This window comes from Durio zibethinus, chromosome 6 (genome assembly GCF_047325235.1).
Source record: "Durio zibethinus cultivar Kanyao isolate XHJ-2024 chromosome 6, ASM4732523v1, whole genome shotgun sequence".
Classification (NCBI taxonomy): Eukaryota; Viridiplantae; Streptophyta; class Magnoliopsida; order Malvales; family Malvaceae; genus Durio; species Durio zibethinus.
Window position 1 is genome coordinate 7,221,301 of NC_143167.1, and position 18,783 is coordinate 7,240,083.

At 32.1% G+C, this 18,783-nt stretch overlaps 2 protein-coding genes across 7 annotated transcripts; both read right to left on the minus strand.

The window, feature by feature from the left end:
• Window positions 1-326: 326 nt before the first annotated feature.
• Window positions 327-9,082, minus strand: LOC111285179 (CBL-interacting serine/threonine-protein kinase 3-like). Of its 6 annotated transcripts, none has more exons than XM_089762021.1 (16): window positions 8,771-8,854; window positions 8,499-8,557; window positions 7,472-7,695; window positions 7,176-7,238; window positions 6,275-6,346; window positions 5,913-6,020; window positions 5,708-5,788; window positions 4,552-4,605; window positions 4,338-4,463; window positions 4,163-4,252; window positions 2,776-2,898; window positions 2,540-2,650; window positions 1,756-1,869; window positions 1,624-1,680; window positions 1,478-1,552; window positions 327-731 (listed from the first exon to the last, which is right to left on the minus strand). In XM_089762021.1, exons 3-16 carry the CDS (start codon window positions 7,640-7,642, stop codon window positions 657-659), a joined length of 1,320 nt encoding a protein of 439 aa, XP_089618147.1. In that variant the 5' UTR covers window positions 7,643-7,695; window positions 8,499-8,557; window positions 8,771-8,854; the 3' UTR covers window positions 327-656. The 6 variants fall into 6 exon arrangements, with proteins under 6 accessions (XP_089618147.1, XP_089618144.1, XP_089618142.1 ...); XM_089762018.1 differs by having other exon boundaries at window positions 7,472-7,701; XM_089762016.1 differs by having other exon boundaries at window positions 7,472-7,942.
• A 3,652-nt stretch (window positions 9,083-12,734) lies between these two features.
• Window positions 12,735-18,700, minus strand: LOC111286235 (COP9 signalosome complex subunit 2). The gene is made up of 12 exons (XM_022876108.2): window positions 18,372-18,700; window positions 18,147-18,239; window positions 17,488-17,566; window positions 16,895-17,135; window positions 16,740-16,814; window positions 16,521-16,655; window positions 14,724-14,911; window positions 14,039-14,107; window positions 13,864-13,954; window positions 13,517-13,651; window positions 13,218-13,330; window positions 12,735-13,118 (listed from the first exon to the last, which is right to left on the minus strand). The coding sequence occupies exons 1-12, from the start codon at window positions 18,379-18,381 to the stop codon at window positions 13,028-13,030; spliced, it is 1,320 nt and encodes a 439-aa protein (XP_022731843.1). The 5' UTR covers window positions 18,382-18,700; the 3' UTR covers window positions 12,735-13,027.
• Window positions 18,701-18,783: the final 83 nt, after the last annotated feature.

Consider the following 18,783-nt stretch of genomic DNA (forward strand, 5'->3'; position numbering starts at 1 on the left):
TTTTCACCATTGATTTTATTAAATCCAAAAAATAAATTAAACTATTTTTTTATTTTTACTTATCTCTCTCGTTCCTTAAATATGTTGAAATAAATAATTAAAAAAATTGGTATACTTTTTTTTAATTTTGCATTGCATAAGTTATCTCTTCTCTCTCTCTCTCTCTCTCTCTCTCTATATATATATATATATATATATATATATATCATAACTTAAAAATTAAAAAAATTACAAATATTAAAATTTAAACTCAAAAATGCATATATTCTTTCCACTGAACAAAAGAAACTACTACTATAATATAATTTTCCGAGGAAGAAACAAAATCAAAACACAAGGGTTTTCCTTTTTATTTTTCAAATATCATTCACCATTTATCATCATTGACATTTTAACATAGAAGGGTAAACCAAACCACTGCATTCCATGGGAATCATCCATGCTTTCCAACACTAATAACACGGAAAACAATTGGAACAACCACGGCCGCTTAATCATACAGGAAAAGAAAAAAGAAAGGAAAAAAGAAAAGAAGAAAACAATCCCAAAACACAAAGAAAAAAGAAAAAAAAAAATGAAGACGTATAGCAACTGAGGAAAATTCAACAATAGCATAAACAAAAGATCAAAATTCATTACAGTTGGAGTGCATACGTTTACTTTACTTCTTTCATGTCCTCCTCGGTTTTCCAAACAACGTCTTCAAGACAGGTTGAAAGGTTTTTATAGAACTGCAGAGGAAAAACAAATGAAACATTTGACGGCCAGCAAAATCTAATCTCACTAACGACGAAGCTGAGTTTAGAACAGACATGAAATCAACTGCAAGCAGTAAATTGACTAAGAGACTTGAAAGACCACCAGACAGGTTTTTAAGAGCTGTTCTTCTACCAGTTGCATATTCATTAAAACATTGTTTGAATCCACTGTCAATTCAATGTTAAATACCACTATTTCTTTCTGAAACTTACTAAACCAAATTTATTGTCCTCTGACACTTGGTCTGAGCATGCAGGTTAGAGCATATGTATTTAAAATTGGAACCTTTGATCATAAAATGAGAGCTCTTGACCCTACTAATCTGACAAACATCTTTTGGTGGTGGCATTATTGACATCTAAGATGCTTGTGTTGCTCAAGTATGCTTTAACTGATATAATGTCATAGAGACAATCTGAGGACTTGCTGAATGGATTTTGATGCAATACACGTCATTTATATTCATAATTAGAATCTGATCATGCAGTAAACAACTACATATCCAACAATTATGACAGGAAGAAAAGTCATTTGGCATTTTCCATCACATGTAACCTAATCTATTTGCTGGGCAAAACAGATCACTCATTTCCATTGGCTATGAGCAATCAATCATCATATGCCAGTACATAACTCTCATCGGTAGTTTGTCCAAATTGGAAAAAACTAACGTATTTAGAAAATGTAGTGAAATTATAACAAGAGAATCAAGTGTTACCTTATGGAATTCCAATGTATCCCCCTTTGCTTTTCGCACCTCAACCATATGTAAAGAAGGTGCCACTTGAAATATCTGATTGACATAAATCAAAGTTAAGTACAAAATTAAAGCCAAGATTTAAATAAAATATTGCTGTAAGTTACCTCTGTGGCAACGTTAAGGTTCCCTTTCCTCCCAGCTTTCAAATTCTCGAGTCTCATCTACATAAAATAATAAGTAAATTTGATATATAGATTTCAATAATTATCTTCATAGCATGCATAAGAGTCGCTCACCTTGTAGTTTTTCTTGTGCACATCAAATCCAAGAGGCTTCGCAGCTTCCTCAATCTTATGGATAATCTCATTAGCAGGACATTTAGATGTAAACCTTGTTTCTCTCTTAAATCCCTGCACAAAATAGAACAACCATGAAACTCCATTTTCATAATTGTAAAATTTTTTAAGTTTCCCATTGTAAACCCCTTATATGGTCTGCCAGCTAACCAACTAATTTTGTCACAATTTTCTCATATGGTCTAAATAAGGCAAAAGCTCGTTCTGATTATTTGACAATAAATAATAAAATAAATGAAAATGTGCTTAGTAGCTTCTGAGCTAGTAGTTTGAAGATACTATTCATTTATGTGCTACAGCATACTATTACTACCCAAAACTTGGAAACAGCCGGCCTAATATCAGTTGTTATCTTTCTCAAGCAAAGGGGCACTATATATTTGCTTTTAAATCAATAAAATGATTTTGTGATGGCCAATCCAGTTTCAGTTCATCCTTCGAAATCTTGAAGACCTTTTGATGCAATATTAGAAACACTTGCTACTTTTATAACCCAACTTTATAAACTTCTAAAAACACAATTAAGAAAATAAAATCGAGAGGAAAGGAGGCCAGCTAGTTATCAGCCTTCATAGCCTAATAGTATCTGATAATATTCTATCTAGCAGTGGACATACAGTGTATTTCCCTTCTAATAATAACAAAGTCATAAAAATGAAAGACAATTGATAGTTGATATACAAAAATAAAGTCAAGAAAAGGAAAAGCCTATGAAAATGCAAACCTGTTCTGTACCAAACAGATTCTCAAGGTTTAGCCCTTTTGACATAGAAATTAACTCAAAAGCATTCATAGCTGTTGGTTGTTCTTCTCTCTTTTCCATTACATGGTGCTCCTGTTACAGAACCAACAGTGCAAACTTACTAAAGAAAACAAAGTTAAGCACCAAATATAACAGCATTTGTCAAGTATGTGGACGTCAATTGTTCTATAAATTCGGGAAAGACCTGATCCACTTACTTCAGAATCCTTAAAAACAGCTTCTACATCATCTAAGTTCGTATCATCTTTCTCCTCAAACACAGGAGGTTTGTAATCTTTTTTAAACCATTCATCTTGCAAAATTTCAGGAATGGTAATGCGCTGCAGCATAAGAAAGAGATATGTACACATTAATATTATGCAAGTCAATAATTACAGAAAAGCATGACAAAAATTTGTGAAGGCAAATAATTTCCTAACATTTAAGGCCAACATAAATATCCATGGCCACATGCGTGCAGGCCAGACATGGTACACAAAGATTAAACACTGAAGCAGTTATATGTAGCCGAAGCATCTGTTTGGCCTTGGCAAAATGTGCAGGCAGTGCCTCAGATGAAGAGCTAAAAGCAATTGCTTGATCATTGAGAAAATTAAAAGGTCATGATTATTTAACACTAACAACTCTTAGCACTTTCACTTTTTAGTATTATTGGACCAAATAAACACTATCAAAAGTACCTTGCTTTTTTAATCTTAGTTGCAACCATAAATGAAAAGAACAGCATAAAATGAACCTTTTAGCAGAACCACCGGGTGGCGAAAGGCTTTGTTATTTGTTTGTTGTAATAATAGAAGAAACTAGTCTTTTATTATGTATATTGCCCAAAAAAAAGTCTTTTATTATATATAGTTGTAGTTGACATTGTTATACTTTGATAACATAGTTAGAGTTCAAATTTGGCATAGATGATCTATATAGATAGACAGTAAAACTCATTGGTGGATTTGATGCAAAATGGATAATGAAAAAAGATATGGAGATATAATGCGGAGTACGAAAACCCTTACATCAGGTGTAAGTTATCTATCCTTAGAAATTATATTCAGACTGCCAATTACTTATCTGTTAGAAAGGAAAAGAGGAAAGAGAGATACAGCAGATAGTATACATTTTTAATATCTATTTTGCAGATTTCTTGGACTTCATCTCCCACTCTTGTGTCCACTAACAAGAAAAATGAGTTAAACTACATCGCTGATGGACGGGCAAAAGACAAAAGAGTAGAAGCACAGATTACAAACCTCACAGTTACATCAGTAAGGAACCGTGTTTCAGGATAATAAATGTTTTTCACAGGATTATCACACATAGTTGAAAGAACATTCAACAAGAATTTAACCAAGACAAATTTTTGATTAGGCATTCTTTTTCTTTCATGAATAGAGCTTCATTTTCATCTAGTTTTAGAGGCTTTTACTTTTGTATAAAAATATACTTTCAATTGCCATAGGAAGGGAAAATATGAGATCTTCATGATACAAATATAGGAATACTTTTCTCCTCTTCCTATTCGGTGCACACAGAATTTAGTATTGAAGCCAGAAACACATCCAGGCTTGTGAGTTAAGCATAGTAACTTACAGTCATTGGGTTTGGATCCAAGATTCGAGTAATCAATTTCATTGCACTAAAGGATAGCCAAGGGGGGCAAGTAAATTCAGCAGCTGAAATCTGCACATTTGGAAAATGAGAGTGAAAACCGGGCAACGAATTACAGTGGATAACTGCAACATGCAATTAATTAGTAAATGCTCACCTTTTTATACAGGTTCACAAGATTAGATTCATCAAAAGGCAAGTAACCTGCAAGTAACACAAAGAGTATCACACCACATGACCAGAGGTCTGCAGTTGCCCCATCATAGCCTCTATCATTAAGCACCTAATAGGAAGACAGAAAATTGTTAACAACAAATGGCCTAAGGGTTATAAATGCTGGAAGGAAATTAGTGTGATTAAATTGGCCACACCTCAGGAGCTACGTAATTTGGTGTTCCACAGGTAGTGTGAAGGAGACCATCATCCTATAAATTCAACTTTGGATTAGAAATATTTCTCGATGCAGTAAAAGCCATCAAAGACAAATAGAGATGGAACAAATCTTACACATTTACAGAATCAGTTACGTCAGGATTCAGGAGTTTAAAAAACTTACACAAATACTAATAAGAAGATAAATAACATGGATAACAGGATATCTATAATTTTGAACTAAGCATGTGCTTCCTTATTCACAAGCTTTAAGGTCACCAAGTTCAAATTTATTCAGTTCATTACTTTTGTTCAACATCACTGGTTTACAATCACATACAGTTAAATAGGGAGAATGATCTACGAAGAAAAATTTTATTCGCATCAAGAATGATGTAACTACAAAATGAGGACAACATTATCACATGCTTTCATACTTCGACTTTAACCAAATTATCTCACTAATAATACCCAATTCATTCTTTTCTCATTAAGTGGTATAGATTTTCTAAATATCAACTACATTCTTTTTTTTTTTAAAGAAATATCAACTATATTCAGACACTAAACAGTGACATATAACTTGAAAGAGTGATATCTAAGAATCATTATTTTCTATTTCAGAAACAAGATGATTGATTCTATCACAGTTGTATCAGTAACAAATTAATCTCTTTCATATTTTTTTCTCCAAAGAGGTTAAAACTAAAACTTCCATCATATATGTTATGAGAAAATTCAGTATGTTTATGGAACTAGTCCTTTCAACAACTCTGAAGGCCCTACGATCATGTAATTATTTCCAATCAATTGCTAAAGAAAATAGCTTTCATTCTAAACTCTCCAAGCTTGACACTAGACATGATACTAATTATTACATAATTCATCATCCCTTTTGTGCTGTTTGTTTAAAAACAAACTGATTACGATGCTTCCACTCTCCACTTGTTACCACCAATATTCATTTATCTTTCCACTAGACAACAATTTTACTTTATAAGGCCTTTACCATCAACAAGATCATGATACAACAAATTTAAAATGACTTTGTAGTTCAAAGGAAAAGGTTGAAGACTCAAGAAAGCTAGAGCTTTCAGAAATTGAAGTTCCATAATTACCCATCATGTAGAAGGAAAAAAAGGATATCATAATTACCCTGACTTGCTGAGACAGAGCACTCAATCCAAAGTCAGAAACTTTGAGGTTACCACAAACACCCAACAGCAAATTTTCAGGCTGCAACAAAATCAAGAGAAAAAGTATAAATAAACTTCATTTCCTGACAGCATAAAATGCATGCTTGCACACATATATGTAAGTATAAACGAATTCATCCTTAAAGGATGCCAAGTTAAAATACCTTCAGGTCCCTATGGTAGACACCCCTGCTATGGCAATAATCAACAACATTAATAAGCTGCTGGAAATATCTCCGTGCCTCATCTTCTCTCATCCGTCCATGGTTTACCTTCAGAATTAAGAAATGGAAAGAAACTTTCATCTGTTAGTAGTTAGCTACAATTAAAGCAAGCTACAAATATATAAGCAATGCCAAAACTAGAAAACAAATTAGTGCAGCTCAAGGATGAAAGAGATCCATGAGCAGGAATGAGAACCTAACATAATATGCAGTCAGGCATCAACTTTTATCCAATGTGAAAATCCCCGATTTTCATTAAATTAAAAAAAAAAGGGAGAACGTCTAAGGTTTCACCAACTTACAATTTTGTCAAAGAGCTCCCCCCCAGTAGCAAACTCCAAAACAATAAATATCTTTGTCTTGCTTCCCATCACCTGAATAAAAACAAACAAAATAATTTGAGAAATAGTTTAAAGCTTGTTGCATGTCCGCTATTCTTCAATGAGTGACACAGAAAATCATGAGGCATCATCTTAAAGTTGTTACACACACCCAAAGCTCTATCCATCTTTCTAATGATACATGATTGAAAATTTCAAGGAGAGTTTCTCCATATACTTAATTGCTCTAGACCAACAATTTTTAACTGATTCAAGAGGATTTTACTCCTTTGAAGTCACAAAGTATAAGATCATGAGGTTAGTTAAAACCATGTAGCAAGAAGAACAGATAATGAGAAGTTATTGGGTTGGTTCTATACAGACATTGCAAGCGATTGGTTATTAAAAATGGTTTGTGTGCTACTCTTTCATCTTAATCATATGTCAAAGCATATATAGACAGGGTGCACACTTGTGCACACAGCTCACAAATGTACATATGCAATCTAGAAAGGAAAATAAATCTTTCAGCTGCTAATACACTTTTTTTTTTATTCAAAGAATTAATAAAGATACTAGCAAATCAAATCCAAAAGTTTCATATAATGGTCAAGCTTGGAGAAAGAAACATGATATCTCAATAATGGGATATCATGCCACCCATATTACCGCTAACAACAAATATTAAGATGGGAGGATTTGTTTCACAATAGAAGATTCTGGAAAATAGTACCATATCCCCAACTCATTTTTGAGAAAATGGATGTTTCAGCATAAACCATAAACATACTCTAACGGAACAAATGAAAAAAGGAAAAGTGAGTGCATAAATCAACCCCTAACACAAACACAGAGAGAGAGAGAGAGAGAAAGAGAGAGAAACCTCATATAAACGGACAACATTTGGATGCTTTATCAACTTCATTGTTGCTATTTCCCGCTTGATCTACAAAAGAAAGAAGAAAACCATCTAAGAAATCAGAATACAATATCTGAACTAAAGAAATTCCTTTCTTACAATGTGATTATTAAAAATAGAATCATGTAGGAGGCTTTGAGCATCATTACAAAAAAAAAAAAAAAAATACAAATAAAATTCCTTCTCAAATCATGAAGAAACAGAGTTGCAAACAAGGGATAAGGATAAGCAGAGAAAGAGAATAGTTGAAGAAAAGAAACCTGTTCAGCCATCTTGTGCTTGAGAACCTTCTCTTTATCAAGTATCTTAAGTGCCACAGGTTCCCCTGTCTCAGAATTTCTTGCAAACTTCACTTTAGCAAATGTACCCTCCCCAATAGTCCTTCCCACCTCATATTTACCCACACGGCGCTTAATTTTAGGCTGACTCATGCCTCTTAGTAAAACTTGAATTTTCTTCTTCTACTTCTAAAAGCTTCCAAAACCTATTCCTAAGACAAATATATAAATCCCAGAACAACATATCATTCAATTTACACAACATCAATTATAAAAGAAAGAAATAGAACATCGAAACATGTAGTAAAAGTAATGTTGAAAAACTTTAAAAAAAAAAAAAAGCAAAAAGAAAAAGTTAAAAGACAAGGTGAATATTCAATCTAAAAACTGCCCATTGATACAGCAAGAGAACATCCTCTAGAATATGCGTATATCAGTTCAACCAGAAACTGCCTGGAAATTCAATTAGAAGCAAGAAAATTGATTTAAATAAAAAAAAAAAGGGAAGATGAAGAGTAATTGCCATTGAAATGCCATCAGACATCAAAATAAACATATGATGAAGAACCAGAAAAAGGTTACATCCCAGCAAAGTAAAACAGCCAAATAGACTAAAATATCCACTTACAAAACTCAAGTGATTTTTTTTATTTCAAATGATCGATTCCCTGGCAGCAGGAATCAGGCAAATTCCGGAAAAAGACACCAATCTTATTTATCTACAATACCCAAAACTAGTAAATTGTAATAAACAAATGAATTAGTACATAAAATATTTCCCACGAGAATCATTTCCTCCTGCTTAAAGCCACAAAATTTTTTGTTGGGATTAAAAAAATATGAACCTCAAAAATATCATAACAAAACAATCAAACAATTTAAGCTGCCAAAGCATGCATTAGACCCCCCAAAGTCATGAACTTTAAACTAATCATCAACATTAGAGACAAAACCAAGGAAGATAATCGAAGTCTATAAGTTTTGCTGATTCAAGAAATTCAAGAATTACCCAGAAAAATAAATTAAGTTTGGAGTTTCGATTTCATTTCACAAGGACTGAGCTGATGCCTAAAAGGTGAAAAAAAAATCAACCAACAGTCAAAATTTAATCTTTTACGTAATTAAAAGTACAAGCTTCAAAGCAAAAACGGCACCACAAAGTCAGTAACTCTAAATGTCCATTATCAAGTGTATAATTTAAATAAAAAAAATTAGTTGTACATGAATTGTATAATTGAAAGAACAAGAATTGTTGAAAGAAAGAAAAGAAACGGAATATACTTGAGAATATAAGATTAGAAAAGAAAGAAGAAACGGGTAAGGAGGAATTATGGAAAAATTGGCTTTTGAGTTAGTTCAAGACTCAAATATACAGCAAAATAGCCGAATTAAAAGACCTTGGTGATCATCATCTGAGCTGCTGCTACAACAAGACAAACTTTTGCCCACTCAGCCACTGCAACTTTTATTTTTTTTTTAATTTGGAAATTTGGGTTATTAATATCAACAATTGTTAATTTCTTAGTCATTGAAAAAACCAAAAAAAAGTTACATTTTTGGAGCATGATGGAAACGTTGTTGTTACCTGTTGGTGGTGAAAGGCAACAATAAAACATAAATTATTGTAAGAGAATAGAGAAATATGGTCCAGCCGTTGCCCAACCGCCTGTCTCCATCAACCCAATTCTTATATAGCATTTATGTCTGAAGGGCCCCTCAAAAACTAAAAACAAGCCAAGAACAACCAGGATTATTTCCACCAGGCACCAGCACATTGGTTTTTGACAATACTGCTCTTTCTTTTTTAATTTCTTATTGTCAAATGTGAAGTCACTAAAAGAATAAAAATTTGAAAGTTGGTCTAAATTAATACGACTTCTTTCAAAAGAAAATAAGACTTCCTTGTTGAAGTCTTTGGTTTGTGTAAACAAAAACATGCTAAAGAGGCACTTGGCTCAAACCCACCTCACTTTCTAATAATTTACATTTTTTTTTCTTTATTTTAATGAATCTTTCCACAAATAATAGATCAATTTTATTAATTCAAAGAAATAGCACTAAAAAATTTTTGCTGGCAATGAAAGCTTATAAACAAATAATAATGAAGATCTGGGAGATTCTGATTAAAGGGTGTGAATAGGATCTTGAATAATTTAGGAAAAAGAAAAATAGATAAAAATAAATTGGGTTGTGATTTGTTTTAGGGGTGTAATCGAGATACAGCTCGAGCTCGACTCATAACTCGTGGTTCGATACTCGATTTGAACTCGATCGAGTTTTATTTTTCAAGTTCGAGCTTGATTCGTGATTGAATTCAAATTACTCGAACTCGTTCGATTAAGTTTGATTAATATGTAAAAATAAGCTCGATTCATATACTCGACAAAAATTCGATTATTTATGCTCGAGTTCGAATTCGAATTCGAAATATTTTATTAATTAAAATAATAAAAATATATTTAAATATAAAAGCTCGATTAGGTTCGCGAGCTACTCGAGTCGAATATAAAAATACTCGAATTTAGCTCGATCGATAAATCGAGCTACTCGAGTTCGAGACTCGATAATAATCGAACCAAATTCGAATTTTCTTCGAATCAAACTTGAATAACTTACAAGTACTAATGTATCATTTATACCACTAATTATCATATAGTCAATATATATATATATATATATATATATAAAAGCAAAAAGAAATTGGTCACTCGGCAGCGTTTTCCCTTTTTTTTGTCGATAAATTAGACATGGCTAAAAGCATAAGGGAAAAAGGCCAAAAGTTGGTTCCATTTAGCTGAGTATTATTATTATTTTTTATTTTGAAAATTATTAAAATGCTAATAATATATAAAATTATATTTATAAAAATATCATAATTTTGAAAAAAATAAATTATAAATATTAAAATTTAAACTTTATGTATATTAAATATTAACTTTTAAAAATAAGATGATTTAATTAAATTAATTTTAAAATTTTTAATTTGATAAAATAAAAAAATTACCAACATTTGGCACCATTTTTTTTTTATTTTATAAGATAATAATTCTTCTATATAAAAGTAAAACCTTGGATTATAGCCATTATTCTTTTATTAGAGCTGCTACATGAAGTCTTTACAAACAATTTCAACTTTCTTCAAGCAAGGTCTTTTTGGAAATAATTTTTTATGGAATTCAAATTGAAATTTATGTTTGAAGTTTGGATGACCCAAAATTGATAATTTCATTTTATAAAGGTTTGCGTTTTAGGAAAAAAAAATTCACATTAAAACAATTGGATTGCACTGAACTATTAATTTAAAAAAAGATAAATGATATCAGATTCATGGATAGATAACGAAGTTTTTAAATTTTATTATTAAAAATAATAAAGTGATATATATCTTTAAGATATAGACAAAATTTTAAAAAATTAAAAAATATGATTTTTTTTAATATAATTTATGGAGTAAAAGATATGAATGTTAATGCACTAAAAAAAAAAACTCATACTAAAAAAGGAAACATCAAATTTGTAAGAAATTCATCATTAAAAACAGAAAAAGAAGCCAAAAAACTTTTTAACCTTTTTCTTTCTTTCTTTTTTTTTTTGAATATAACTTTTTTCTTTCTTAACATAATAGTAAAGTACCTAAGAATTAAAAGATGAAAAACAAAAAAGTTGCGTAAAAATTAGAGCTTTTTCTCAGTAAAAAAATGGGGGACCCATGTTCCTAAAGAATTATAAAAGGCTGAATTACTGGCACAAAGATTCTTTGAAAAATACCAAGAAAGTTGGGGGGACACTACGTAATTAATGTCTTTCCAGTTCAAACTGAAGATATGGATCGGGTTGAGACACTAATAAAAAAAAAAAGGAAAAAGAAAATAATTGTCTGGGGTTGTTGAACATGTCTCTGTCAAGTATAAATAATATAAGCAAGCTTTGGTGTAATTTGTGCACTAAAAATCTTTAAAAATTGCTACTTGCAAAACGTAAAACAGAAAATATCTGACGGATCAGACTGCAAACTGATCCAAACAAATTTACTACTGTTTCAGTGTTATGTGATTGAGAATGGGGAAACGGATGGTGCTGAAAATTGATTTTTTAGTGGTCTCCTGCTCAGATGAGCCCATACGCTCAAGGGTCGGTGGCTATCGAATGTAAGAACTGAAACGAAATTTTCTTTCCTCGAAAATAAAATTTTAAATAAGTTAAATTAATATAAAAAGTATTTTTAAATTTAAATTTTAAATCGATTTATTAATATAATTATTTTAAAAAATAATATTTAATAAATTTAAATTTCAAATTCAAATATCTTCATGTGTCTTTTTTTATTTTCATATTATGATCTAAGGTTCTTTATGTAAAAAAAATTTTTTTTAAAGTTTTAAAATTTTGTTTAATTAATTCATATAATCATTTTAAAAAAATAACATCTAATAAATATAAAATTTAAATCTGTGATTTTTTTCATTATTTTTAAGTTATTATCTTTTTTATAAAAAAATAAATTTAAATCTTCTGGACAGGAAAAAAGAATCAGATTTTTGCTTAGTATGATTGTAAAAGCTTGATACTAAATTATATATATAATTTAATAATTTTAGTCAAATTCTAAAAATATTTTGTGATGAATTCCAAACAATTAAAATTACGAAAAGGAACTATAAATAAAACAGAAATTTAAGCTGTAAAAAAGGAGAATTGATTATGTTGGAACACATCGTAATGGAAAGGTTGGGTTGAATTTCGAAAAAAATCATTTTCCTTTCCCATTTACTCCAATTATATTTGTGCCTATATTTCCTTTTTTTTCTACCAAATATACTGACAAATCATTCTCCATTAACGTCAATCTCGCTGCAGGTTTGAATGCAGTTGCCTTTGTGTTTGATAGTTAAAAAAAATAATAATGAAGAACAGAAAAATAAATTATTTCTACAGTTTGCAAAGGAAAGTGAGTAATTTCTATCACTTTCACAAGAAAAAATCAATCATTCCATAAGGGAAAAAAAACCTCTCTAAACTTTGTTTTCACATTTTTACATTGACATTTTCTAATTTTTATCGTCTCCCTTCATAAAACTTGGAGTTTAACCATCGCTCATCTTCCTCGGAAAGTAGATTCCGAGCAAAAAACTTATTTTCCCTTTCCCCAACTCTCTCTTCCCTTTTCATTTCCTTCCCCTTCCATCGTAGCTCATCCCAGCAAGTGTACACAACAGCATCCAGTCAAATCAAATTATGGGTTAACGTTTGGCAATTTATCCACACTAAAACGCAGAGAATCGGTATTTCATAAAACCAGTGTCAATCTCAATCAAAATTCTTGCAATCAGGCAAATATGTATTTTTTCCTGTCACTGAACGAGAAGAAAACTTTGTCTAACCAAACATGTAATGTACGAATCTAGATACATGCTTTTTTCTTTCCATATTGCTTATCTAAATCAGCTAAGATAAGAAAGCATATTCTTGTTGCCTCAAAAAACAAAAAAGAAAAAAAGCACCTTCACCAAAGGGATATCATATAGGATACTTGTATTCTCAATAAACCCTGTTGCTGACGGTTTGATAAAGGGACCTCAGCTGTGTGTTCCATTTATCTATAGCAGCGTACTTCTTCATGCCCTTTGACCTGCATAGGCAAGCAAAGGTTAAGTGATAGTCAAATCACGCTAACATTGGTTCAACTTCAACTCAACCTAGTAGAGTAGTAAATAATAAGTAGGCTGACCTGTCACCACGTTCCAACAGTCGGTTCACTTGATCAATATGCCCATCAATACGATTATCCAAGATCAAGGAAACCAACAACTGCTCAACATCTTTTTCTGGCACATTGAGTTCCTGAACGTTGAAGGTTAATGGAGGAGTTGAATGATATATTTAAAAGGGAAAAAAAAAAAAAATCTGGAGTTCATTATATAAAAGAAAGGTCAAGCTAGAAATGCTAACTTTATTAATAACCAAAGGAAAAAAATAAAATAAAACATCTGAAGCAACTGACTGGAAAGGAAAAACTGTAGCTTTCACCTTTGATATGAAAGGGATCCGGATTCTTGTATATGGTTTTATAAGCTTAAGTACCACTTGAGTTCTGACATTCTTCAATAAATCTTCAATATAATTTCGGATGAATGGATCATCCATGATTGTCCTTCGGTTACTCTGTGAAAGTAAAAGTTAAAAAATTGTATGAAAAAAAAAATCAAGCTTAACAAGAAGGAAAGCAAAACAGAAGTAAACAGCAATATATATCACAACATCCATAAGCATTGCACAAAACTTAAGGATTTTTTTCAAACTCTATTATCTCGTTTCGATGATAGGCTGCTATAAACAGCAATATATATCACAACATCCATAAGCATTGCACAAACCTTGAGGATTTTTTCAAACTCTATTATTTCATTTCGTTGATAGGCTGCTATTAGATTTGTCATTGCCAAAATCTCAGGGTCATTTTTGTACCTGCAGGAATAGCAATCAGGAGAGAGAAAGAGAGAGAGAGAGAGAGAAGCTACATTTAGAAGTTAGCGATATAAAAAAACTTACGGCTTTGCCTCCTGACCATCAAAAGGATTAACTTCAGATTCCATCAACATATTAGCCAGAACAAGGTATCTGGAAGTGACACAACAGGAGGGAAAGATCAATCTGAAACTTTATCTAATTAAGAAAAAAGACTGGATTAACAGGCATTTATAAAAGGACTACAAGGACTTATTTATTGGATAAGAGATTATATTTGAAATATCTCTCTCCCTATTCACACCCCTTGCCTATCTTTTTTATTTGTGCTCCCCTCGGATAGTATTTTCCTTCTGTTCTCACCATGTTTATCCCTACTTTCTCTTTCATTTTTGCCCTCCTAGATCTCACAGACTGGGCTCATATCCACTCCAAATTGATTATTCTTTACTATCTGTCCTCTGCCTTTTATGCTTATTGTGGTAGTTATTTATTTCTTATGTTACTTTTGGTAAAAGAACGTTTAGACTAAAAGTGGCCCCTTCACATATATTTAGAGAAATGTTATCCATATTACACATTTTTTCCGGGCCATCCTAGTGCCTTAATGGAGTTAGATCAAAAGGCCAACATAGTATTGTAGATAAAAAGCTTCAACTGTCATGTCAAGTCTTTCCTATTTTAATACTGATGAGAGAGAGCTAATCAAATACAAAATGGGACATAAACATAAAGAAAGAAAAAGGAAATAAGGAAACAACAATCATACTTTAGGCATTGGATACGTCTCTGATTCCCAGCTTCATCATAGTTTTTGAAAGCTTCAAAGAAATCGGTGGCTGCCTCAGCCCACTGGCGCTCAGCCATATGCATCTTGCCACCACATTCACGAATTATCCCCATGATCCTTGGATGAGGTATTGCGGACTTAATAGCAAGTGCTTTCTGGTACAATTGCTGCATTTAATCCAATGTTTCAGACACAGCTAAATGCTATATAAGACCAAATCCAGACATAAACAGTATAACTTTGTAAAAGAATTATCAGTTAGATCAATGTTGGTTTTTAAGCCATCATCTCAAGTAGAACAAAATTACAAAAATCCATCAGACAGGATTAGCAATATCATAGACATCCAACTTTTAGGGCATTCATTTTTTTTCCTTAATATTGCATTCGGAGTTGCACATATGCTATAAGATGATCCATTTTCTGACAACTATACTTTAAACCTTTTCTCACAAAACTCAGAAGGAAGTTTGTAGCATGACAACCTCAATACAAGAAAAACCTGGTCTAGATGGGTTATGCTCTCTGTCTCTCTCTATCTGACCTTAAGGGTTGATATTACTTATCAAAGAATGAAGTAATCATAGTGCAACCTAATATTCATTTCCAAATAATTGCTATTCGACTAACATGGGATGATAAAAGAAGAATGAATTGGGAATGCTAGGATTCAGTATTAACTAAGGGCAGAAGGCAGTGAATTATGTATGCAATTAAGGTTGAACAACAGAGCAAATTTCTGGAAGTAAAGGATGCTTCATGGCAATGCAAACAATATCATTGACCAGGATTCAAAAGAACTTTTTCAGGGCTATAAGGGAATATGCTATAGTAGTTCTAAGGTTGCTAGAATTCTAAAGAACAGCAAAAAGAATACACAGGTTTAGACTTTCTGACCTAAGGTTCTAGAGATTTCAACCCTTAGTTCACATGAATTCCAGACAAAAATGTGCTTGATATAGAGCAAACAACAGATTCGGTACACATTCTGCTGTGTACATTACTTCCATGAGAAATCAATGATGGCGATAAAATAATACTAACTTCCTTTCAGTTGCAGACCTTTAAAAGGGAAATATGACTGCATATGTTCCATTCTTGAACTGCCAAACATTTATGTCATTATTTTCATTTGTAATTAATTGTATTAGACATGTAACAGAACCATTCCTCCTTCATCAAGAAAGAGTTCTTTACTTTACCAGCTGGGTTTAAAATCCTTAATGTCAATTTTTCACTTTTTTGGTACATATGAGGAAACCTAGAGGAGGAGAGGTAATAAAAACCTTAGACCTCAATCCTCGTAAACAGGGGTAATAACTGCTAGGCCAACCCTAGATTGTTCTTAATGTCACTTTCTTACTAGCAGTCTATGATACCTTTAAAAAACAAGGGAAAAAAGGGGGAGATTGGGCAAATACTGAAATCAGATTTGAGAACTTCCATTTTCCTTTGGAGATGGTAAAATGTGTAGATGGCATACAGTAAACAAGTAGCTGTGGTTTCATTAAGCAGCAACAAAAAAACCAGACTAGGAAAGAGGACAACCACTGAAATTAGGTTTGATGTTTGAGAACCCCCCCCCCCCCCCCCCCTCTTTTCTATTAGAAATTGTAAAGGGTAAATGGCTTTAAATTAAACCAGTAGCTTTACTTCATATGATTATATCAAGAAATAAAGGATTCAAACAAGCTTAGTAAAGTTGCTCTAGCCCATCTCAAATGGACCTCAGTAAGTTTGTACCCATAATTCATCTTAAAAAGGAAGATAAATTACCTTAAGCTTTTTGTTGTTCTTTGTCTCAGTATACATTTGAATTTCAATTGCATATACTTCCAGAAGCTGACTTCCCTTCTTTTGATCATCTGTACCATCTTCCCTTTTACAAGATTTATGAAGTTCCTTCAAAATCTGATATAGTTGGACAGATTATATGATTATGACATAATATTTTGCATTGTGGATATATGAAATTATAAGGTTTTGAAAAGATACCTTGTTCATTCGCCCATACTCACCCATATCGAACCAGATCTTGCAAAGCTTAAGGTTCGTCTTAAACCAAAGTCTCTGCAAGACAAGAGAGCAACATATCACATATTGATGCAAATGCTGAAGCAATGATACTGTAGATTCAATAATTTTCTAACCTCATTCTTTGCCTCTTCAAGGGCCTTCAGAGTGGTCTGATAAAATTCTTGTAGGAGATCAAAATTTTGACTAGCTGACCCAGAAACAAAATCCATAATATTGTTTAAACATTTTTCACTGTAATTTCGTGTCACTGCTGATTTGATGTATGTTAGCATCTCCCTGTAAGCGTCCATCATTTCTTTATACCTCTCTAAACGGTAATAGAGCTTTACAGTTTGCTTCAGAGCTTTGAATCCCCTAGCAGAGAAAGTATGAGTACACTATTTAATATTGATAAGGCTCAAATCAAATGCATACTTTTTTGGTGAACGAGACAATTGTTTTTAATGGATAGATAAAACAATAACCACAGTTCGTAAAAGTTGCAAGAACTTTATTTGTATAAGGGAATTCTTTGGGTCCATCCCTAGTGGAGAGGCAACAGACAATGTATGCTCTTTAATAATGTGGCTTACATGTGCTAAATCATAAAACTATTTATCAAAAGGAATGCAAAAAAGGATTAGTTTGAAATAATTGTAGAAAGGCTAGGTAATAACCATGATATACCAGAAGTAAAAAATCCAAATATCAATTCCAGAGAACTCACCACTCAGCCTTCTCAGGCTCCATGCCAACCACTCCAGCAAAACCAGAAAGTGCTCCTTCACGGTCTGTTTCTACCAAACCTTTAATGACAAAAGAAAAGAAATTATTAATAATAAAAAGTCGGAATCCATAGATTGTCAACCAACGACAAGGTTTTAACTTTTAAGCATTATCCATACAGAACTGGACCCCTAAGCTCACCTTCACAATTACTCTATGGCACAAAAGAAGATATTTAGGAACCATTATATATTATCATTTAATCAAGAGGACATTGTAATTAACCAAAAAAAAAAAGACCTTAACATAAGGTACATACACACACAACAGAGAGACAGAGAGAGAGAGCATCAGAAAAGGTTAATGACGATAATAATAATGCGTGGTGGGTCAATTGCTAAAATCAATAGCTTAACAAGTTTAGGTTATTATTTGACCACTAGCAACAATTACAACTAATTAATTTCCCAATTTTACAGCCATAAACCCTAACAGCTCTTCACAAACGTATTCGAAAGGTGAGCTCTAATTCTAATCTAAGGTAATAGTTTGAAGCATATAAAAATATTAAGACACTTTTTAGGTGAATCTGAAACAAAGCATGATCCTAGCAATATCCAAATAGAGATTAAAGAATAATATACGAAAAAAGAAAGAAACCTTTGGAATTGTAATATTGATTCTCAATGTCAACGTCTTGTTCCTCAGGCTCTTCATCGGAGTACTCGAATCCATAATCCTCCATATCCGCATCTGCCCAATTCCAAAAACCAATTGATCTTATCAAACACCAATAACGAAACTTTATTTTTTTTGAAAAAAAGAAAGGTTAATACTACAAAATTAAAATTTGAATCGAAGAAAACCAGAGAGAAAATGAGAGACCTGAAGCCATGATTACAGGGATAAATCGGCAGGTTCAGTAAATTAGAATCGTTTTCGAATTTAGAGAAGCAAAGGTGAAGGTATCGATTTGCTGAAACTAAATTATTAAATTAAATTAGAAGCAAAAACCCCTCCACTGCCCACTGCTCTCTGTTTGGAAAATCCTTTTTAGGGTTTGAAGTTTTAACAGTGAGAGGGGTATAGGCAGGTATTCAGTCGATTTAGCAATTATGGCACGTTTGGTTGAAGCGCTATTTCTTTCCGGAACAAATATATGAATCCATTCTATTACGTGTTTGGCAGTGTTTTTAGATGTCCAATGGAATCTTACACTAGGCGCGAGGTGGCGTCCCAATTTATCAGTGATCACTGAATATGTATAATAAAAAAATACAATTAATGACTTACATTG

Bases quoted from the DNA above. Each gene is read 5' to 3' on its own strand.
- LOC111285179 (XM_089762020.1), bottom strand. From the start codon at position 7,642: ATGAGTCAGCCTAAAATTAAGCGCCGTGTGGGTAAATATGAGGTGGGA. The intron at 1,681-1,755 runs GTGAGCGACTCT...TATTTTATGTAG, and splicing joins TGCACAAGAAAAACTACAAG to ATGAGACTCGAGAATTTGAA. The intron at 732-1,477 runs GTAACACTTGAT...TTTCCTCTGCAG, and splicing joins ATACATTGGAATTCCATAAG to TTCTATAAAAACCTTTCAAC.
- LOC111286235 (XM_022876108.2), bottom strand. The intron at 17,567-18,146 runs GTTTCTTTCTTT...TTGTCATTAAAG, and splicing joins TCAATATTACAATTCCAAAG to GTTTGGTAGAAACAGACCGT. The intron at 17,136-17,487 runs GTGAGTTCTCTG...TTTCTCTGCTAG, and splicing joins GAGCCTGAGAAGGCTGAGTG to GGGATTCAAAGCTCTGAAGC.